The sequence below is a fragment of the Cyprinus carpio genome, chromosome B5 (assembly GCF_018340385.1).
Source record: "Cyprinus carpio isolate SPL01 chromosome B5, ASM1834038v1, whole genome shotgun sequence".
Taxonomy (NCBI): domain Eukaryota; kingdom Metazoa; phylum Chordata; class Actinopteri; order Cypriniformes; family Cyprinidae; genus Cyprinus; species Cyprinus carpio.
In genome coordinates this window covers 15,848,678-15,872,865 of record NC_056601.1, presented here as the reverse complement: position 1 = coordinate 15,872,865, position 24,188 = coordinate 15,848,678, and the positions used below count along the sequence as shown (strand labels likewise).

At 35.2% G+C, this 24,188-nt stretch overlaps 1 protein-coding gene and 1 long non-coding RNA gene across 4 annotated transcripts; one reads left to right on the top strand and one right to left on the bottom strand.

Moving 5' to 3' along the window:
• The first annotated feature begins 898 nt into the window (after positions 1–898).
• On the top strand, positions 899–24,188 carry ssbp2a (single stranded DNA binding protein 2a). Of its 3 annotated transcripts, none has more exons than XM_042724610.1 (17): positions 899–1,116; positions 10,447–10,519; positions 12,691–12,752; positions 13,653–13,737; positions 20,128–20,205; positions 21,439–21,495; positions 21,582–21,642; positions 21,883–21,950; positions 22,047–22,114; positions 22,228–22,276; positions 22,357–22,395; positions 22,498–22,552; positions 22,801–22,871; positions 22,945–23,023; positions 23,119–23,150; positions 23,260–23,358; positions 23,445–24,188. In XM_042724610.1, the coding sequence occupies exons 1-17, from the start codon at positions 1,064–1,066 to the stop codon at positions 23,472–23,474; spliced, it is 1,059 nt and encodes a 352-aa protein (XP_042580544.1). In that variant the 5' UTR covers positions 899–1,063; the 3' UTR covers positions 23,475–24,188. The 3 variants fall into 3 exon arrangements, with proteins under 3 accessions (XP_042580544.1, XP_018922427.2, XP_018922419.2); XM_019066882.2 differs by having other exon boundaries at positions 21,436–21,495; positions 22,360–22,395; XM_019066874.2 differs by having other exon boundaries at positions 21,436–21,495.
• LOC122137470 lies at positions 2,087–3,923 on the bottom strand. The gene is made up of 3 exons (XR_006154877.1): positions 3,314–3,923; positions 3,139–3,193; positions 2,087–2,784 (listed from the first exon to the last, which is right to left on the bottom strand). It is a non-coding gene; the product is annotated as an uncharacterized LOC122137470 (long non-coding RNA).

Below are 24,188 nucleotides of genomic sequence, written 5' to 3'. Positions count from 1 at the left end.
TGCTAAAAACATTTATTTTGATGATGATGTTGAAAACATGTTTGATAAATAGAAAGTTCAGAAGAACAGCATTTATCTGAAATAGAAATCTTTTGTAACATTATAAATGTATTTATCATCACTTTTGATCAATTTAAAGCATCCTTTCTAAAAAGTATTAATTTCTATAATCTCTTTTTCAAAAAAATTAAATTATACTGACTCAAAGCTTTTGAATGGTATAGTGTATAATGTTACAAAAGCTTTTAATTTCAGATAAATGCTGATCTTTGGATCTTTCTATTCATCAAAGAATCCTGAAAAATGTACTCAACTGTTTTAAATATTGATAATAACAATAATTTAAAAAGGTTTCTTGAGCAGCAAATCAGCATATTAGAAATGTTTCTGAAGGATGTGACACTGAATATTGGAGTAATGATGCTGAAAGTTCAGATTTGATAACAGAAATAAATTACATTTTACAAGACATTCAAATAGAAAGCTAATATTTCACAACATTACTGCTTGTGCTGTACTTTGAATCAAATAAATCAGGTCTGGTAAGCAGAAGAGACTTTATAAAACATTAAAAATCTTACTGTTCGAAAACTGTTGACTGGTGAGGTTATAGATTACAGAAATATTATACTGTAATGTTTATATATACACCCCTGTTGTAAATGCTCAAGTGAATGTCTTTGAAACTGTAAGGAATTAAAATACATTTGAAAGTTTGTAATTGTAAAATGTCATTATTAATCTTGAAATAAATCTTTATGTGTAGTGTTGTCATACTTTCTTGTTCAGATTTTACACCAATCTGGGTCAGAAGAATACGGGAAACGGGATTACGGGGGCGTGCCTGCAGTCAGAGCGAAAGGTGTTGAGTGGGCGTGGCCATCCATGGTTTCTTTGCTCAGACATCTAGAGAGAGAGAGAAAGAGAGAGAGAAGAGAGAGGGCGCCTGTTCATCGCGGTCCATCCAATGGTGAGGAGCTGACAGAGTCGCTATGGTGACGAGATTGTTTCGACAGAGGCTGTGATGGGTTGACAGGTGCGTGACAGTCGCGTCTGTGCAAGCATGTACGCCAAAGGCAAGAACAGCGTGCCATCGGATAGCCAAGCCCGAGAAAAGTAAGTTATATTGATCAGGAGGTGGAGGAGGAATTCTCGCGATCACATCTGCAGTCGCACACACACACATTTAGACAGAGGAGACATATAAGACAGCAGCTAGCGCATGTACCCACTGAGCAAAAGTACGTCCAATCGACGTCTTTTCAACGTCTTTGTCGGACGTTGAAATGACGTCCCCTGAAGCGCCAGAATGAAAGTTTTTATGACGTCTTTTTTCGACGTCTTTTGGACGTCTTTGTCGGACGTTGAAATGACGTCCCCTGAAGCGCCAGAATGAAAGTTTTTATGACGTTCTCTTTTCGACGTCTTTTGGACGTCCAATATCGACGTCTACAGGACGTCTATAGAAGGTTAAAATTGCGTTCAGATGTGGTCATTTCTGGACGTATTTTCAACGTCTCATAAAGTCTCATTTAGGCGTCATTTATACTGTTTCTGAACAAAATAAACACTCTTAGTCTGCATTCAATTAAATATCATGTTTATTTCAATGCAATTTCTTTTTTGTACTTGTAAATAAACTTAAAGAAACAGTGTGTTCACACAAAAAACCGTGAAATAAAAGAAATGTCACTCATTATGCAGTGGATAACAATTAACAACAAACAATTTAGTTTAGTTGGGTCCACACATTATGTTCACCTATTGGAGTTTAACTTTTTAAGCTTTTTCATTTTTATTTAAACTGCAATTAGCATAAAATTCTTAAAGATGGTATTCTTTATTCATGCAATAGTCAAGTGTTCATGTGCCCAAATATTATATGCATGCACAATAATAATAATAATAAAAAAAGGGTTTTCAATCTGGGGTTCAGGACCAAAACAAAGGGGTCAACAAAATAATTTATACCATATTTTCCAGACTACTGGTCTTTTTTTTTAATCTTCTGAGATGTGCTGAATTATTCTAAGCAAAACGTAAACACATAAAAGCGGGCACTTACAGGTTTCTATAAGTATAGTTCTCATGTCTGTGTGACAAGCCTGTCTGTACACAGTGGTATTGTCTGTACCACTGTGTTTTTCTACATTTCAGAATGAGGTTCACAGAAACTGAGATAGCAAGTGCATTTTAATTAACAAAAGATATACTGCTTGCAAATAATGGCACTAGAATTTTTTTTTATTTTATACATAGGCCTAAATATTTTTATTTTTATTCTGTTTTGAATAGTTTTCAATTTAAATGATTTGAAGTGAGGGAAAATAAAATCTTTACAGTGTTCATAGTTTTTAAGTTTCTTAACGTTTGCTTTATTTATCAGTATTTAAATTATTTCTGAAATTAATAGTAAAATGTGTCTTATACACAGATGCAACTTATGTGTTTTTTCCTGACCTGGTGCAACTTAGCCCTATATTGTGCTGTATTATTAAACAAATGTATTATTAAAAAATGGGAACTATTTAAAAATAAATAATAATAATAAAATAAAACAATCATATTATGTTTATTATACTCCCACCCACAATAATTTTAAGCCTTAAAATCTGTTGTAATTCTGAGGGTGTCCTTGAAAAATTTTCTCTTCAAGGGATCCCTGGCGCCAAAATGTTGTAAATGTCCAGTGCTAGTGGTCAGGCATCCATATACAGCAAAGTCTGGTGTGGTAGGAGGAACTGTCCTGGTCGGCACAACATCTATCTGTCTTCATGAACTGCCCTGAAACACAAATTAAATATAAATGATTATTATAAATATAAATATAGCTTCACAATGCTCATTTGACCTCTGTGGTGAACATATGATCAGAAAATACTGCCAGACTGATTTTTAGTCTTTAGGGAATCATTTCAAAGCGTAATTTTAAGTTTTTTTTTTTTATTATTTAAAGTGCCTAATTTCACAGACTCGCGTGAGCATCCAGGATACACGACAAAGGCTGTTTTAATACAAGAACACTTCACACAAGATAAAGTTTTGAAAATCTTACATTATCGTTAATGTAGTGACAGAATGTATTTTGTATTTGCAGTACTAAAACTAACCACTAGGTGTCAGTAGTGTTACACTCACCAGTAGAGTGTGTAGCTTACGAATCAGAAGTTAAACTCTTGTTGCTGTTCCCGTCCTGAAAAGTAGAAAAAATATGTTCTAAAATCGTTTCTTTATTTGATCAAGAAAAATTACAGTTACCTGTTTTAGTGACTAATTTTAATAACTTGGTTAAAAAGGATCATCAAAATTTTACCTCAGACTGTAACTTGGACCACCTCAAATTAACCAACAGGGATAACGTTATGTACAATTACAAAAAGAGGAATTTGAAAATATATAATCTTTATAATCCAAATAAATAATTTGAAATATTAAACTGAAGTAAAATTTAACATTAGATTGATAAAACGATGAATAAAAGCACATTTATTCTTACCTTTGGCTCAGCGCAGTTGTCAGATGACCGTTACTGTTTGAATTTCCAAGTAACCGTTAACGTTAATTACGTTAGCTCCGTCCCGTTGTGAAGGTCGTTCGTTGGTCGGGTATCTCTGTAGGTTTATAAAGTGTCCTCAACGTAGAAATAAATAAATTAAAGGATGGCGGCAGTTATATATTATTCTTCCGTCTTCGTGGTTATTTGCGCCATCACGTTACGTTTACGTTTTTTTTTTTTTTTTTGCCATCACGTTTACGTCACTCACGTAACATCACGTTAACGCCCCTCGTGGCCAGCGCACGTTTAAATACACTGTTTCATTTAATTTAAATCTATGTGTTAAATATTTATTATTTAATTATTTAATAGGATATAATATTATTTCAATCTAATTATCTATTTAAATATATTCAACTTTAATATATTTTAAAGTATTTAACTTTATTTAATTATCTATATTTAATTTATAGATCTAATACAGATATAAACTGCTGTTTCTGTCAATGCTCCAGTGAAAAATACCACTCAAATAAATAAATAAATCCATGTAAGATTTTATATGGTCACATTATGGTACTTTAATTAGGCCTATGTTTTTAGAAATGTATATATTACATTATTTTGACACCTAAATGTTTCAGAAGAGTAGGCTACATGTGCTATTTAAATCAGAAATCAAATATTTTTTATATATATAAAAAAAGTTATGTCGATTTCCTGAACCTTTTCTGCACGTTGAACAGACGTCCAAGAAAATCCTTAGCCGGACGGTCAAATTTTGAACCTCCTATCAACGTCCAAAGGGACGTCGTAGATCGACGTCCAGATATGAACCGGATTTGCACGTCGAGTAGACGTCCAGATACGGTCCAGACCGACCGACGCAATTTAGACTTGATCTGCACGTCGTATAGACGTCTCATGTTTGTTGGGTAGCCTACTACTGTATGCTTCGCCTCTCAAGTTACGTGCTTTCTGCATGATAAGAAATATTATAAGACCACTTATTGAATCGTGTGGTCATGTAGCAGTCTGTATGATTATCAAGAATAATTTAGTTTCCTTAATCGTTCTTGAGCAGTCAAGGGCAGAATCTTTTTTTTTTTTTTTTTTTTTTTTTTTAACAGCACGTAATTAAGTAACTCAAATAGTTTGCTTCCTTGCTTCCTTCCTTGTGTTTTACATTTGAGTGACCTTTCCAGCTGTCCATCTGAACGTCTGTTGGCTGTTTTCCCTGTTCTTAGACATTTTGACTGATTGCTAAACAAAACAAGCTTGGTTGTGTTATGTTGTTCTGTGCCAGAAGGTGTTTAAGCATTAATCATAAGGATGCTCAAACCATTTCACAGTAATAGGGCGGTTGACAAATAGTATGGACAACTTTATTTTCAACATCATGATTTTATGCTTAAATGTATTAATTTCCACATGATTGTTTTTTAGTGCTTTGGCAATATATTTTATTCTCAACATCTGTTTTAAGGTTTTCTTTTCTTTTCTCTTTTTTTTTTTTTTTTTTTTTTTTTTTGCTGTCCACTTTGAAAGGTTTACTTAGTTTTTTTTTTTTTTAATTAAAAGGTTTTACAAATTAAGAACTGAACATCACTTTTGAGAAATATCATTAAAATGATGTTTATTCACATGAGACGAAGACACTACATGGACATGGACCAGCAAGTAGTCCTTGCTAAAACCATATTTCTAAACAAAATTTGTAGTCAAAGATACAACTAAAGGTGCTAGGTAATGTGCTGAAGGTCGTTGTATTGTATGTTGATTGTTGTCAGTCCTTTTGCAAGTCAGTAACATCTTAAATTGCATTTAAATTGCAAAGTGCAGTTGGCCGTCTGTGGTGTCAGTTTAGACTTGTGTCTGGTAAACTTTCATTTTGGTCTGTTCTCTTTAAATTTGAACAGAGTAGAAGTTGAATAATATAACTGGATTTTAAAAATGTGATCTTAAGCACCCTCTTAACTTAGAAGTTGCTCTTGTGTTGTAAAGATCACCAAACATTCATAAGCTCACCCTGCAGTCTGATTTGTAGGCTGATCTCAGTTTGAGGAGTTACAACAGATTAAAACTGTCATATAGCACTAGCAATAAGTTATTATTAATAACTCTCTGTGTGCATTTGGGTTTCTTTACATATGCATACATATAAGTCCCAAATGAACATTTGCCAAATGCCAGAAGTGAGTAAAATTTTGCTTTATTTGTTTATTTATTTATTTAATATTAAATAAATAATTTTTTTATTTAAAATAAATAAAATGGCAACTGGCATGCAACCTTATAAGGAACCGTAACATTATACATGGTTTAAATATGACCCTTGCTGATGTAAGTGATCTGAGCTATTCAAATCAAAGACATGCAAACTTTCTACTAAAGAAAACATCTTTCACAACATGTCTTCTAACAGCTTTTAGCTCAGTGGAAAATGTACAATAGGATGTTTATCTAGGATGCCTGAAGTTTCTTTTCTTCTCTATAGCTCCATGTGGGAACACATATGTGGAATGTTCCTCACTTTGAGATATCAAAACAAAATGATGAAACAAAATCACCATGGAGGTTTTTGGGACAGTTTCCAAAGATATCAAATGAATAATTCAGCTGTCATTAATATAATTATTTTATTAATTTATTTATTTTTACATTTGTGCATTTGGCACAACCTTTTATCCAAAGTGAATTACATAGCATTCAAATATTTTGTTAGTTCATGCATTCCCTGGGAGTCAAACCCATGACCTTGGCATTTCTATCATCATGTTCTATACTGTTTGAGCACCAAAAAAAAAAAAAAGTTTACAGTTTCATTGCTGTTAAGACATATTATTTAAATTACCATTTACATTCTTGGTGAATGGTGATTTTCAAATAGATGTTTTCTTTGTATTTTCTAATGTGGTGAAAAGTGTAGTTTCTATGTTCTGCAGTTGTGTTCAGTATGTAAGTGAATGACTGGTGTTGTTGTTCCTGCTGCTGTAACAGTTTTCCTGCAGAGTGGTTGGCCTCTGATATTTTTCTCCATCATTGATATGCAAGCAGCATCACACCGGCCCTACTGCAAGGTTAAGCAAGCGTGACGGCATGGCTTAGAAACCTGCTAGGATTCTTTCTTTCTGTCTTTAGCCTGTGTGTTATACAGCCTTCTTTTTTCACATATCACACACACGCAGTCTGCACGGTCCTTTAGTTTTCCCATGTGACCTGTTTGAAATCCAACAAAGTTAAGTGGTTTCTCCATTACTGTCACTTTGGTCTGTTTCTCCTGTAGTTGTAAACTAAACTAAGAGCTTCTGGTAAGCGTGTATGTTGTGAGTGCTTTTCCAGAGCTGCACATTTTCTCCCTGCTTTCATCTGCAAGATAAGCTGGCATTTCCTGTTGTCGTGGAGAAAGGCATTGTTTCTCGAGGTGTTGTGCAGCATGCTTTGGACTAAACCCTAAACTTCTGGTTTTCATTCTGTGTGTGTGTTCATATCCCTGATCAAGTCAAAAACTATTTCTTAACATCTTCAAAAACATTAAACATGGACACTTGCTTTGTTATATTTTGTTTGCATTGTCTTTGCGTTTATAAAATCATGTTCAGTTTTATTGACACATTATGATAAATAAGGAAGCAAACCATATTAACTAGCAGAGCAGAAGAATTTGGGCCCAGTAGGCTGAGGAATGAAGCATTGTCCTGTCCACACAGGATATGAGTTTCATTCCTCACCTAGATGGCCTTTTCCCCTCTAAAATACTTTTGTTGTTCTTTTATACAGAAGCTCCATTTCACTTGTTTTGATTCAAAGGCTAAGTGGAAGAACTGTATTTAAAAAACAAAATATATATATATAATGTCTTTCCAAATAATGATTGTTTTTTTTTTTTTTAACTGACAGCAGTTTGCACACAATTTTAACCAAAAAGGAAAAATAAATAAATAAACTAACCAACTAACTAAATCTCCCATGACCACAGTTTGCTTAGAAATAAATCTACTATAAATTTGCACACAACCATTAAAAAGCCTGGGATCAGTAAGATAAAAAAAAAAAAAAGAAAGATCTAGAGAAATTACCTTTTACCTATATGTTTTTCAGCATGGATGCATTAAATTGATTGATCAAAAGCAACAGTAAAGACCTTTAAATTGTTACAAAGAACAACTGTTTCAAATAAATCCTGCTGAACTTTCTATTTGTCAAAGAATCCTGAAGACAAATAGAAAGATTCAATTACTACAACTCTCTTCAGCATAATAATAAGATAATAATAATAAGAAGAAATGTTACTTCAGCACCAAATCGACATATTAGAATGATTTCTGAAGGATCATGTGACACACATCGGCCACACATAAAAGGTCATAACCACCATAAATGTATACATTTTCAAAGAATTAGTTAAATGTCAGGTATAGTGATGTTAGGCTCATGCACACAGTTTTGTTAAATAAAAGTTAAATAAACTTTTGTTAAATAAACTTTTGTAATCTGCCAGCTATTTTACAAATCATGTTTTTTTCTGTTGTCCTCATGTCACTCTCCTTCCTCCTTTTCAGCTCTTATCATTAATCATTTATGAGTTTCTGTTTTTCTGTCTCTCCTCTTCTACCCATCTCTATATTTGTCTTTCTGTGTTCATCCTCTGTTTCTTTAACTGCACCTAATGTGTCAAACACATACCCATAGACAGAATCACCCTCAAACTCTCCCTAATGTCTCTTGGGAAATGAGTCTGTTTGTATCTAGCGAGTGTATGGCAGCCAATGAGTGTTGTCAGTTCATCTGTAGAGCAGGGAAGAGCGCTGTGTTGATGGGATGAGGGTGCAGCATGAGGTTAACGACACACTCTGAGACTGTGCTCATCTCGCCTCTCTTCTGTTCTGTCATTATTATCTCTTTATATCATTTCTCATATTGATTGTATTCCCAGTATCTTGAGCTATAGTGAACAATTATGAGATCATTTTATTATTACTTGATTAACCTGGTCATTTTGTTGCACAAAATAAGTGCAGCTGTAGCTGTCAAAGTTATTTATTCAGGCTTATGTATGTGTGTTAATTTCATGTTTTGATCAATGGCCCATATACTGAAATTTTGAAGTCTTGAAAAGAATCAAACTTGATTATTTTATTTAGGGTTTACGTAATTGTTTATTTTCATTTTTTTATTGTATTGTGTATATATATATTACAACTAAATTACAACTTGCCTGTTGGTTGTTGTCATTTTTATTGTTATATTTCTTTAATTAATGATGTTTGCTAAAGCAGGCATCATTATTACTGCCCATATTGAAATTTAACTTCATCATGTAACTCGACTACACTACAGTCATGAATAATAGCTCAGATTGTGTGGCTTGTTGAGGACTGCTGCTACTTTTTATATAATGACTTATACCTGACTAAGTGATTTTCATCTCTGGCAAATGATAGAAGGAGTGAAAAAAAATTCTATAGACTTTGGAGAAGGAGAAGGAGAAGGAGAAGGCCTTTATAGTTAAGCAACTACTAGCAACCACTCAGAAATCCCTAACAACCAATAACAATATCCTGGCAATCATCCATAACACCCTTTAGAAGGAAAATATAAAAATCGAGTTCATCCTAAAACTGGTGAAGTAAGCCTGTGCACAGTATCTTTTAATCTTAGACTCTCGAAACCTGGTTTCTTTTCTGTTCTAGTTCGAAGAGTTTGGATTTTGCTCAAAAGAGAGCACAGCTGGAAAATTCCTGGTCTCTCCATTTCCTTTCTATTCTTTGTCATTAGAATATGAAAGTTTGCTGACAATCTCAGGACCCCCCGTCATTCTTCCAACCTCCAGATCTCCTCCCTCAATCTCACTTGTGTTTGAGCTAGGTTTGCCAACGTTCCTAAACTCTTCTGTCATTATTCCACTTCAGCATTTTTTTCTCTGGTACAAACACTGTCTTCTACATTGTGGTGAATGTTCTTCATATTTTTTTGTGAGTGTATATGCATTCTCTAAACTTTTGTTGGTTGTTCACTGCAAGTATGTGTCTGCAGAAACAAGCAGGAGAGTGAATATTTTGTATGCATTTGACGGTCTGAAATTATAAATTTAATAGGATGCCGCTGGACTGTGCTGACTCAGACTCAGAGCTTCATTTGAGGGAATTTTACCAGTATAAAAAAAATAAAACATCATGGCAAATATATGGAACTACTAAAAATATCCATGTTGGACTGTGAACTGAAAATGAAATGTTGAACGGAAGAGTAATGGAAAATGAACTCTTAGTGAACTTGATGTTTGTCCAAAGTTTGTCTTGATAATGATTCCAAACTGGGACTCATTTTGATATGCTTTATACACTAATTTTGCCCTATTAAATTCACATAATAGTTCCTTAACCATATGAGAGGAGCCATATGATTTAAACAAAAAGGAACAGATTAAAATTCAAGTCATTATTATTTGTAAATCTTTTTCTTGGCTCTATCTCTCAAATCTCATTTGTGCAATATTGAAAATGCACATATAGTATTGAACATTTTCAGAATTAAACGTCAGGCTTTTAGTCTTATGTCTTTAGTCTTTTTAGTCTTGACATTGTTTTCCATTGATATTTTTATTAGTGCTTTTTGCAGTTTGCCATTCACCTTTTACTTCCACTGTATGAAAAGAGCAGTATTAGCACTTTGTGAATGAGAATGAGTAAATGATGACATAATGTGTAAATGATAACAATTCTGTAAGTTTGCTATTTTAGAGATGCCATGATAATTGTTTCTCATGAACCATTTCAGGAAGGTGAACCATTTTAGGAAGATGAACAATTGCATTTTATCTAGCCATGGGAATCCGACATAAGATTAGGACTAGCATTAGTATGGAAAGATATATTCATTTAAATATAATTGAAATGACACTAAAAAGAAAGTTGCCTAAAAGTCTTCTTAACTTTCTGTCTCTGCAGGTTAGCTCTGTATGTGTATGAATATCTGCTACATGTGGGAGCTCAGAAATCAGCACAGACCTTCCTGTCAGAGGTAGGTGAACTACCTTTTTGCATTTTCACCAAGATCTCTGTGACTGTAACTAAAATGCTTGTAAACATGAATCTATTTAAGATGCTGTAGTTTTAGGAGATAATGTTTACATGTAGGCCAGTAAACGGCTCCAATGAAACCCAGCTTAATTGAATTACACTGGTTACAAAACCATGCTGGCACGAGAAACTGGGCAAACTGTTTCTGTTTAATGGCATGGTCTCATGGTCTCAGGGGTCTGTAAGCTTATTTATCCGGATTTTCATAGAACAAAGTGTTCACTTTCTCTGCTCTGTAAATGAATGCGGTTTATATTCAACATGAAGTTTTAGTTAGAAATGGCTGGTTGTGAAAGGCTTTAGATGACCCGAAACACAGAGTGGATAATTTGATACCTGTTTGCACTGCAGCCACAATTCTTCAGACAGCAAGCAATGTTTTAACTTTCTTCTGAAGGGTCTGTTTTAGGGACACTCAATGTTAATGGCTTGTCATTCTCTCAAGCTGTGTTTGGGGAAGAGATGTTTATATCTGTGTCCACGACAGCTCGCTTGTTGATGACATGATCACTGACAAGATACAACTGAAAAGTAAAAGTAAATACAGACGCAGATGAGTACTGCAGCTCTTGAGTCAAGTCAATATTTGTGAATTACAAAGGAATAAGATCAGATAAATAGTGGAACAGAACAAATAGAGAAGAGGAAAGACAGAGAAAGAGACTGGCACAATCACAGAGGTAAAAACACAAAGGCTGGCCCACCATCCAGACACTGCTGTCGTGACTCAGACCGGCCTCTGTGACTAAGCCAGCCGCCCCGTCCATTGTGGCCGGTTTCCTTTGCGACTCCTGTCTTTTGCCACCCTGCTCATGTAACCAGTTCACGCTGGACTTGATCCCAAAAATAGCCGTAGCTCTCGCAGCAATGTATTGAGATAATGTTGGGCACACCCGTGTTGTTTATGGTGGCTGTCGTCAGTGCTTAAATGTCGGTAAACCCATCTCACATGGCCAGTGACTGAAACTGATGATCTCATCATGATTGATGGTGTTTTCTGTTCCTGTTTAGTCTTTTGATAAAGAGTTGAGGATGAGAAAGTAGAGGGGTTTGCAGAAGGTTTAGTGATAACTGAACTTCGCTAAGCACAGCCTTTTACTGACTGATCTTACCTTAGCAAGTGAAGCGAGAGAAGCGTTCGCTCTATTTCTAAATCATTTCTAATTCCTGTGTGTTTTGATAGTATTGAAGACTATTTTTCAGAAATTATCCAATACTACAGTATGTTGCTAATAAACCTCTTCTTTAAGGAACAACACTACAGACAAAACTATTGTCTTTTTCATTCACTGGCAAATTTGGAAATTTTGGACTATTTTGCTTCTATAATTTGTCTTCTTGTAGACTGGTGGAAAGATAATATCCAAAATATGCTTTTAAGTGTTCATTTTATTATAAATAACACTTTAGTTTTTTGATATTCTGAAGGTATTTACAGAGTTAACATTCACCTGATTTATATTACATTTTATTTATATTACCTGATTTATATATATAAAAAAAAAAAAAAACAATTCTGGCTGTTGACAGTAATTTCTGATTCGTGGAGTGTTTAAAAGATATATCCAAAATCTCCTCTGTAAAAACCTTTAACTCTAACAAAATAAAAAAAATTCTCTGTCAACAAAATTAAACTGGACCTGGCTTTATCCAATGTTCAGATTGCTGTTCTGGAAAATTCATGGAAATTAGTGCACAATTTAATTAGATAATGCCTCATTTACACATATAAACATAAAATAATGTAATAGAAAAAACAATTGTCCGTCTGTGGAAAGTATGGTGACATCTGTTTGTTTAAATCGTTACCATACTCACCTATAGTTTCTTGCCTTAAAATCTCCAATTCATTTCTATGTCATATTCTGCCAAGGAGAGCAGAGCTTATTGAAGCGTCAGTTGGTTAACTGAAAGTCATACTGAAACTGTTTCAAACAGATGCCACGTAACAGTTTTATCTCTCAGATTTATTCTGGGCACCATGTTTGACTCAAAGTTCAGCTCTCCATGGCAGAATTTGTCCTTAATTGTGTTTAAATCACAAAGGGAGCACAGGTCGACTTGTAACTGAATCTTTATAACTCTTTCTTTGTTCTCTGTTTAACTTGGCAGATCCGATGGGAGAAGAACATAACATTAGGAGAGCCGCCAGGGTTCTTACACTCATGGTGGTGGTAAGGAACTATGCTTCAAAGTTTCTTTAGCACGATTTTAGAAAGACGGGATCAGTGTGCTAAAAGTGTCTTGAGTTAATTATCAAGATAGGAACGATAGATTCATGGGATCTCTAGTTAAAGGGGTCATGAATTTTCCTTTAAATTTTCCTTGATTTTTTGACATGTGAAAGGTCATTGTACTATAAAGCTGTTTTTGAAACCAAGCTCAGGAAACGACTTGTTTCCATTTTTGTCACATTATAACATCATAGTGCGACAAAAGACCACCTCTGCAGAATCAGATCAATGACTACTTCTTCATCATCGCGTCTTTGGCCCTGCCCACTGTGAGATGAAAAGGAGAGAGGAGCAATACAGGATAACTGGACTAAAAATAACATTACCTTCCAAAGGATCCTGCAATGCTTCTTTCTGGAAAGAGGGTGAATCCTTTACTGTTCCTGCCTTGGTTACTATGGCAACAACAAACAAAACATTTTGTATTTTTTTTGGTTCTCGTCATCTCTTTGGTTATTGTGTCAAAAACATAGTTCCCTTAAACACAGTCGGTTATGTCTGCGAATATAAAAAGCTGAATGTGTATCAGTATGTTAGATCTATGAAATGGCGCCTCTCAGACATGGCGGCAACAAACTATGCAACTCAACCAGACCTCGCCCCCTGATATTTTTTTGCTCATGCCTTGGGGGTGAATTATTTAAATGGGGGATATTGTGACGTGCACGTTCCCAGGAGAAAACTGAGGACTATAATTGAAGTTCAGAAACAGATCTTACTTATATAGAGAAAAACTTATCCCATCCAAATAGGGATTTAATTAACTAAGAATAGTCATTTATTCTTAGACTGCAGTAACTAAAGTCTTTTTTATATTATATTGTACATCTTTTATTGCAGTGTTTTCTGGGACCTCTACTGTGCTGCTCCTGAGAGGAGAGAAACATCTGAGCACTCAAGTGAAGCCAAAGCTTTTCATGACTATGTGAGTATAAATATGTGTTCTCTTACAATGAGGATAATCATGATTTGATGCAGGAACCACATTTTTAATGGCTGCTGAAAGCAACAACCCAATTTTTAAAGAGAAATTAAGGAGACATTTAGAACCACTAATAAACCAATGAATACAGTTCAGTGTTTTGTACTATAAACAAAACCAGTATGAAACCACTGACCTGTAGAACAGCAGTTACAGCTGGTCTCTGGAGAAAACCTTGCAGGATAATGGTGAGTGAGTGTACAGCTCATAGAAGGAGAGGAAAGGTGAGCAGGAGGGGAATGGAAAGAGGGAAGGATGATAAATTGGTGGTCTGTGCTGGAGGCATTAGCAATGATGTCATACATTTGCAGTCATCTTGGCTAGAGGGAGGAGGACAACTTGACCTATTCTGAGTATGAAAGAAAGAGAAATAGAGAGCAATAGGGAAGCATATGGAGTGAGCGACAGAGTGGGATTAAATTAAAGACTTGTCTATAAGAAATAATGACTCATTTGGATTAGGTCAAATCCAGCATAATAGCCTCATTGTTACTCTAATACCTTGATTAAACCATCTCTAAAACCATAAAAATGACTCCACCTACAAGTAAGGTACCTGTTTGTTGGCCACAAATTATGTAGACCTCACGACCAGAATCACCTAGATTAAATGCTAACCAGACACAGCTCATTACGGTAAAAGCCTTCGCTTTTAGTTCATGCTTCAATCATGTGAAGTGCCACACTGATTCTCATCCATGCATGAAATGTTAAAGACACATCATTTAATCATAAAATACTTTAAAGTGATCTATGATTTTTTATAGCATGTGTTTTGGTGGTTTTGTTTAAGTTGTGTTTAGGTAATTTTTTTAGAGTTGTTTTTATGTTATATTTTCTATATGTTCATAAAGGTATATATAATTAAATGTAAAAATATTATTAAATTGCTTCACTTAAAGTGATAGTATGCCCTAAAATAAAAATTCTGTTATCATTTACTTACCCTCAAGTTGTATGAGTTTGTTTCAGATGTTAAAAATGTTGGTAAACACCAAACAGTTGATGGGAGCCATTGACTTCAATATTATTAAAAAAAATTACTATGGAAGTCAATGGCTACTGTCAACTGTTTGGTGGTGACCAACATTTTTCAAAATATATTCTTTTGCGTTTAACAGAAGAAAGCGTTTCCTATAGGTTTGGAACATTTTCATTTCAATTTGTAATTTATTTTTAATTAATTTTTAATGAAATAATTCTGTTTCTGGGGAAAATATGTTGTCTGTAATATTTGTGTGCTTTTTAGCAAAGTAACAGTAATGATTATACATAACACATATTGTAATATTCTCACTTAAGATACACATCCAAAATGTGAAGTAATTAAAACCTGAAGAATGATCCAGCAACTCACCGTGCATTGATTTCCATTGTTTAACTGCCATTTTATCGTGGAAATATTGTCTGCTGTGCTGTACGTGTTCTTCAGATTATTCTCTCCTGCCTTAATGAGCACATTCCATTTTCGTGGCAATCATAAACACACTCTATTTTTACCCACTCTTTCTCATTGTGTTCCCCCCAAAAACAATGACTGGTACTCTGTTGCCTTTCCGTCATTTAACATGAATGGAATGAAGTCTGAGACTCTGGAGATCAGTTGATTTTTGTCAGTGTTATTTAGTGCTACACTTTGCATGCTCTTTCCAGCAGTCAACTTTCAGGAAAGGAACAGTTTGCCTGTTAACTAGTTCCAGTGAAGATAATCATACATTTGAGGGATTGGAATAGATGGCATACAATTTTATCATTACATTACATATTGCTGAATCTTCAGTCTATGGTAAAGTGTGACTTTTTTATTAAGTTTCCTGTATTTGTTTCTGTCATAGAATTTTGTGTCATGATTGTTAGTGCTTAAATAGATTTAAAAATCAGGAGATTATTTGCTTTTTTTTTACCATTATTTACCCATTGTATAGAAATACACTATATGACTCAAAATCACACTGATGTTATTTTTGGTTAAACCATTGTGCTCTGTTAAATATATAAAGTCATTTGTTGGTATGTAGTTTGTAGCTAAAACTACAAGTGGTTTTATTAATCAGCACTGTTTAATAAATCAGCAAACCCTGACCAAATTTTGTTCCAAGTTCTGATAAGCCTTTAAACACAATGGCTTTACATGAACATCCTTCATATTCCCTATTGATGTTCTCCTGTCTGGCTTAGGGCTAGTCTCTTCTGCGCTTTCATTTTCTTTGTGTTCACACAGAGTAGAACACATACAGCAGCAAATGAAACATGAGAGAAAGAGGGGAAGCATGGCAGCATGAAATAGCTTATAATATTGTGCAGTCTATTCAAGCATGTTAATGAAGATTTTCACCCCTGAATGGAGAGAGATATTTCACACAGTGTACCCACATTCAGAGCTTAGATTATTGCTGCCACACTGAATAGTGTAGCCTACATGTGCTTTTTGATCCTTGTTTATATTAAGTGTCAAATCTTTGGGTCCTCAAACTTTTTACTTTAAAATGTGTTAATTCAGTGACTATGTTAACGTTAACATATTTTAGCTTGACAGAATGATGGGTAGCTTCTTATGTATGTTTTTGTTGATTTCTTAAACAATATTGTGGCATTATTGGATGAAGTACTCAAATAATAAAATTAAAAAAATATGCTCATTGAGATTACATAACAGCATATCACCTTATTATATAATTATGTTATATTATATTAAATTATGTTATAAATATGTTGAGAAATAATACATATTCCTATAGTTTTATGTTTTTATTCATATTATGGTGCTGAATAACATTTATCCTAATAATTCCTCTAAAAATAACTTTTTGTTCATGTTTACCATCTATCACATTGCTTTTACTGATTTCCCCTGTGTTGTTTGGGCCAGTGTGAAAGATGATCGCATGATGGGGAGAATCCTTTTATCATTTTTGTGTATTTAATCTCAGTGTGGTCTGATGCACACAATCTGAGCCAGGGTACTTTTACACACAATTGAATTTGCATGCATACACATATTCTCAGTGGTTCCTGTGATGTCTGGCTGGCCGTGTTCCAGAGGCGGAGAGCTGGATTCAGGGTGGAGTGTGTCAGCAGCTGGGAAGGGTTTTCATTGTGAGTTAACTGAAAACACTGTTGTCCTGAAGTAACCCCCTCAAACACACACACTGGTTGGTTAAAGCTTGCCATATGTAAAGCAGAGAATGTTTCCAGCAGAGAGAGACAGCAGGAGAAGAGATGTGGCGAGGATGACCTCATCACTGCATTAGATTAGACTGCAGATATTGTGGGAAAGGTTGCCTGGTGGTTATAGGACTGCATCATTACCCAGGAGGCTTCTGGCTCCATCCTTAACACACAACCAGTGCTCCAAGTTGTGGTTCTGAATCTGATATTGTGCTTTAATGGGTTAACACAGAATACATAAAAACAAAAATGTTTTTTAAAAGTAATTTTTTTTTAACCTTGAGTGGTCCACTTTTGGAATACTGCAAACGACACCAGTGCAACAGTGAAACATGCTGGCCTAGCATGTGTTTACATAGAAAAACAACAGAAAACTGACAGTGGAATGCAAATACACATTCAGTGTGAATGGCCCCTATACCGTCACTGCCATTGTAGATTTGAGGCCATGTGCAGGCACAAATACAGTTGCCAGTTTCTTTGTTTTTGCTCCATAAATAAAGCAGTCCAATGAAAACTGTTGAGATTTCAAGCAATGTGTAGCATTCCTGAATGAATAAATGTTGCTGAAAGACTAAGCTGAGTGCAAGATTCAGTGTGACTCACTCATAAACACAAGCTGTATCCCAATTCAGAGGCTGAATAAATGTGGCGGAAAGAATCAGCTGAGTGAAAGATTCAGTGACTCACTTATAAACACAAGCTGTATGATTTTATAGATAGTTTATACTTTTTATTATGTACATAAATGGACCAAGGTGAACATATTTAGACAGGCTGTGAACCCTGCTTTGTTTTCAGTTGACAGTTGAATATAACTTTCCAACAAGTTCAGTACAAATGTTACTGCCACTCGTCAACATCAGCTGTCAGAGTATCTAGGTGACAAGAGGCTATGCTGCCCTAACAACACTTGGTTTGGTCATACCTTTGGAGTCTGCGTCATTCTAAGGATGCAGCCCCTGAATTGGGACATAGGTACGTACAGTCACCTGTTTAGTTACTGAATGAATCAGTGTTTTTGTAAAATACATGACTCAATGAGTCACTAACAAAGACAGTCACTGGTCGCCACCTACTGGCGAAAGGAAAGGCTATAGCTGTACATTTCTTCACCACAAATCACAATAGATTCACATCCTGTCAGTAAAGTGGCAATCAGTAAAAGTCCCGTATTCTATTTGTACATATTTACTTTCTACCCTATAAATATACATCCATTTGTTTATTTTTTTTATTTTGGGGTAAAACTTTTCTGGATTTATGTTTGGTTTGCACAAGAAGTGTCCAATGGCATGATAGCGGATGAATAGATGTGGGGAGCAAGGGAGAGGTTAATAGAGAAGGGCAGCTAGAGTCTTCCTTCCTGTCTGTATCACTGGCATATTTCCTGTTGTTATATTGCTCTGTCTGTGTTCTCGGCTGGTTTAAAGGCTAATCTTACCATCATATACACATGGCTCAGGTTCACGTGTCACTATAATGTATCTCGGTTGTCTCTCAGTGGAGCTTATGTAACAAGTCACATGCTTAAAAAACAGATGTGAGAATGACTGAGATTATAAAAGTTGCTTGTATTCTGGATTTTTCTTGGTCTGTGAATTTGATGTTTTATTTCAATAGATGAATATCTCAGTCTCTCTCAAGTTAACTTTGGATTGTTTGGTTACATGAACTGAATTCCAGCTTTCCTTTAGCACATTCATCCTCCATTCAAGAGTTCTTACAGACTGGATCTAATGTTTTCTGTTTCTCTCTTTTGATCTGAGTAGATTTATTTCTCTCTCTGAGTGTGAAGAATAGGGATGTTGTCCTGATACAGCTGATGAGAAAGTCTAGATGAGGGGACTTACCATTCTCCCCACGTTTCTCTAATGAGTAGAGAAATGAGTCTCTCTACCCAGCCAGCCACTGGAGGAATCTCTTTCTCTCTCACACACACACACACACACACACACACACACACACACACACACACACACACACTGCCTCCTTATTGCAGACAGAAGGAGCAAATCTAATAAATATGGAAATGTATGAACTTAGAGACAGAGCGAGCTGCTGCAGGCTTAAACTTTTAAAATCTGGAACATATTGGCTGTGTATATAGTACAGCTGTTTCTTTACAAAGTAAGAAACATTAAAAATTTACATTTATAGGATCAATAATTTCCTTTGCACTTGTATGTACTAGTATACATTTTTAAATAATTGTAACTGGCCATATCTTGACTTGGAGTCTTCTGAGAGAAATACGAATACATTTGGTGCAGTGTCTGTCCTCAAAATTGGACTGTATAATCATAATTTTCCCTCATTTTTTTCTTTTGGTTTTTGGGATGAAATGCATTATGACCCAGACATGTTTTAGTTATTTTCACCTTAATTGCTATTATGTACTGTAGAGTACAGACAGGATTCGTGGTCATCCAGACAGCCATCATTAACCACTGGTTTTCACAGCACTGGGTACGGTCAGATAACTGCCATGAGTGTATGTAAGGGGCAAACAGGGGAAAGCAGTTGCTTCTGTTCCATTTCCAACAAGTAGAAAGTCTAAACCACCAGCGAAACTGTAGTACATCAACACTAGTGCTCTTAATTATTCAGTGGACAAAATGTGTTTGCCAGAAGGTGCAACTTCTCAGTGTCTATGTCTTCTCACTGCTTCATATTTCATCTCATTGTTCAAGCTTTTGGTTTGTGTGTGTGCATGTTATTGCTAGAGCAGCTAATATCAGACGTGAGGTTTATGTGCTGCTGGCTGTTCATTGACCTCTATCTCTGTTCTGTCACCTCTGCTGCAAATAGAAGTCTCTTTTAGAAATACTTTATGCTTGTTAGTGTGCCCCTGCTCATAGTGCAGTGACTTTTTTTAGGTGCCTTTGCAGTGTACAGTAACTTGTCTGGCCATAAAAAAAGATCAGCAGTTATTCTACAGTGCTGATGTTTAAAGTCATTTTTGTTGCTTGTTTATTGCTCTGGTCTTCAAAATGTCACTCATTATTTTATTTTTTATGGTTTTTTTTTTTTTTTATGAGATATTTATATTTTGATTTGTAATATTCTTTTACTATTTTACTGTGTTCCTTTATGTTGTTTTTCTTTATGAAGATATTTGAGTATAGTTCATCTGAGTTTTGTGTGTGCGTGTGTCCTGTATAGAGTGCAGCAGCGACACAGAGTCCAGTGATTGGAAGTCCTCCTGGAGATGGTATGCCTTTGCCCCCGGGATTTTTTCAGGTACACACACACTTTTTATATGTGTATGAAGTATTGCATTGAGACAATATGCTTTGTTCACAAATTTCACTAACCTAATTTGATAAATTTTCAGGATTTAAATTTTTTTATTGTTATTTTTGAGTGTCCCATCCTGACTAATGTACTTATTTTATACATTGTTTTTAACTTTTAAATATTAAATTGATTTAAACATTATTTTATTGAAATATCTTTTTCATATAGGTCACTGAATGACAGTGCTTGTTTTACTATCTGAAACAAAACAAAAGAGCGGCATGGAAGAAATAAATTCAGATAAAAGCAGTGAGAAATTATTTTCTTCTTCTGTGACTGACAGTCGAAGCGGGAGAGATGTGCTGAGTGAGGAAGTGCTGGGTTATGATTGGTTATTTATGTATTTGTTAATTAAATGTTTATTATGTGTGAGTGTATTTTGTGTGGGATTATGCAAGGATTTCCACATTTTCATTTTTAATTGGAAAGAGGAGATGTGTGTGTTTTCAACTATTTGTTTAATTATCTGTTATAATGTGTTATATTTGAAGGAGGATTTCGAGTGCATAAATACTTGACTGTGTGTACGTCAGTGATAATGCACCAGAACACACATTGATTAACTGTCAGCAGCCAGTCTGAGAGCTGGTGTCCTGCCTGATGTGTATTGACAATCGCTTATTGATAGTCTTAAACTCAGATTCCTGAAGAATCCAGCTGTCAGCTCTAACAATACTTTCTTCAGTTGTCCTCTCTAACTCACACAGTTTGATCCAGTTTCATTTTAACCAGCCCTCTGAGATATCAGCTTTGAACTTAACAAATACATATCTGTTGAAATACAGCACTTTCCTTTGTATTGAAGCCAACGTGAATTGCTGTTTGCAACCTATTTTGTGTGATGTGCCTGAGTAAAACAGGATAGTTATTCATTAGAATTTGATTTAGTGATGAAAAGTAAAGAAAAGTGTAGATTCACTCAGTAGACTTCTAGAAACTGCATTACTGTAAACATGCTTTTCCTGTTTTTACATTGAGGTATGAATTAAAGCCACATATGTTGACCATCTAACTTGAGACTGAATTACAGATGTAACATACAATGTTGCCATCTGGTGGTGTGATTTATGGTGCCACTCAGTTGTTCTGGTTTGCGTACTGGATGAACCATGAAAATTGTTGAGTGATGTAGACTAAATTAATTAATTGTTCTCTGTCCTTGTGTTTCCTCAGCAGTTTATGTCTCCTCGATACCCAGGTGGACCCAGAGGTTCTCTCAGAATACCCAGTCAGGTATTTATATATTCTGCTTTCAGGATCTAAAGTTAAGTGCATGCTTCATTCAGTGCATGATAATGACTATTACTTGGTTTGAACAGGCTTTGGGCCCTGGGAACCAGCCTCTATTACCCAGTGGGATGGATCCTACAAGACAGCCAGGTATTTAAAATGATAACAACTCTGTAAATATTACAGTATGATCAAGTCCACCTCACCACCTACCCTTTGTGTGTTTGTTTATTAAATGCTTTTTGAATGTTTGTGAAATGCTTTTTGAATGAAATTGACAGAAATCCTCTCAAATTTATAGAAAACGTGTCTATAGATTCTGTAAACAGCTGTAATAATACATCAAACTATGAAATATGAAACCGCTTTGCTTCCTTTTCCCATTTGTAGGCCATCCCAACATGAGTGGGCCCATGCAGAGGATGACCCCTCGAGGAATGGTTCCTATTGGACCACAGGTGAGTTATCCATGGATAATTATGTAAATTTGTATAAGCATGTTACAGTGCTTGCAATCTTTATTGTAATGTGTTATTGGGTATAATTGGTGCCAGAACTATGGTGGTGGGATGAGACCTCCCCTAAATGCACTTGTGGGACCTGGGATGCCTGGGATAAACATGTAATTAGTCACATTACAGTCTATTATGATTCCATAAATACTCTCTTAGAATCCCTATTATACTACTGTATAAAGTTGTATAACACTGTATATTTGTATACTGTTGTGTAAAGGGGTCCTGCAGGAGGAAGACCATGGCCAAATCCACCAAATAACAATTTGGTTAGTTCTCAACATGGTATGTGATAACTGATCAAAAGTCTTGTATCCTAAACAATATAAATACCTGTACTTTCTCCCAGCAGATCCCTTATTCATCCACATCTCCAGGCAGTTATCCGGTAGGTAATGTTGTAAGGTTTTTTTTTTTTTTTACCTTGTCTGAGGTAACTTTGAGTAACACACTCTGGTCGTTTGAATAAGCAGAATCAGTGTGTTTGTAGGGTCCCCCAGCAGGAGGTGGCCCTCCAGGAACACCCATCATGCCCAGTCCCGCAGGTAACAGATACTGGATCAGTCAGAACAATACTAACTACTTCAAGTCAACAATGACATTCTGTAGACCTTTTAAGGCATCATAGGGAAACAAAAGGATTCTGTGAAAACCCTTGTTCATGACTTCCAACATGTCTTGATTAGGTCAAAATCTCAAAGGCAGCAATGCATTCTTTACCCATAACAAGTCATTTATTTTGTCTTTAGCTAAAAAGGAAATTCTAATGTGTGATGTACAAAATTGATTTTAGAGTCAAACAACTCAAGTGACAACATGTACAGCATGATCAGCTCAGTCCCTCCAAATGGAAACAGACCAAACGTGAGTCTTGGTAGTTTCTTAAATATGGACATGTAAAGTGTATTTGGTTTTCTTATGGGATTTTTCCTTTTAGTTTCCATTAGGTTCAGGTTCTGATGGCCCAATAGGCAGCATGGCAGGCATGGAGCCTCATCATATGAATGGTTCATTAGGTAAGACAGATTTAACTGACAACATAATGGTAAAATATATTCATTTACACATTGAATACTTTTTAAAGTCTCTTCCTTTTCCCTCCATTCAACAGCAGGATCTGGTGACGTTGAAAGCCTCCCAAAGGTATGGGGCATTTCTGTACTGTTTTGACAGACATTTAAACAGTGACAGCCATTTCTCAGAAATTCATTTGTGGTTTCTGTTCTTAAACTAAATTTTCACTATTCATCAGAGCTCACCAGGAAACCTCAGCATGAATAATCAGCCTGGCACACCAAGAGATGATGGAGAAATGGGTGCCAACTTCCTCAACCCATTTCAGAGTGAAAGCGTATGTATGCAGAAAGCCTTTTCTAAATGATCATTTGTGTTAAATACAGCAGCAGCTGTTATTCAAACTACCTTCCTATCTTGCAGTATTCTCCAAACATGACAATGAGTGTGTGAAAGGACAGCACAGGAGTTTTCACCGTGTTCAGCAAAAAACAGGATCTTCTCAAAACCGGCTCTATGGTTTTCTGCTCATTTTGTCTTTGGTGAACTATTGTGAATTACAGTAACGTCATCCTACACTAAATCTGAATAAATTTAAGCAAGCCATGAAAGAAAGCAGAAGACACCTAGAAGAAGCTTTTCCACCGTTTTTTTTTTTTTTTTTTTTTTTTTTTTTTAATATTGTCCTGTCTCCTGTTTGGATTCACACAGGGCTCAATCCATATTTTAATTATTGAATCTTTCCACAAGTTTTTGTGTATACCTTTTTTATGTAAAGTTTTTTTTTTTAAATAAAAATCTCCACTTTTAGATGCAGCATAATTTACACAATTACACCCAGTTATGAATGAACAGCAGATTTTTGTTGTTGTTGTTGAGTTAACTAAATATGACATTTCAAGGTCTTCATTATATTGCATTATTTTCAAACTAAGTTAAACAAGGATTTGATCAGACGACGATCACTGACAAAATCACCCTTTATCAAACACATTGTTTAGGCAAACCAAAGGTTTGACAAATGTACAGTATATCCCTAAATGTAATGAATTGACCTGAATTTTTTAGGATGGACTTCAAGATTTCTTGTCTTGTTGGATTTGTTCTTGTAAATACAGCTATCTGTGAAGAATTTGGATATGCTGATATAAAAATAATTTTCACCAT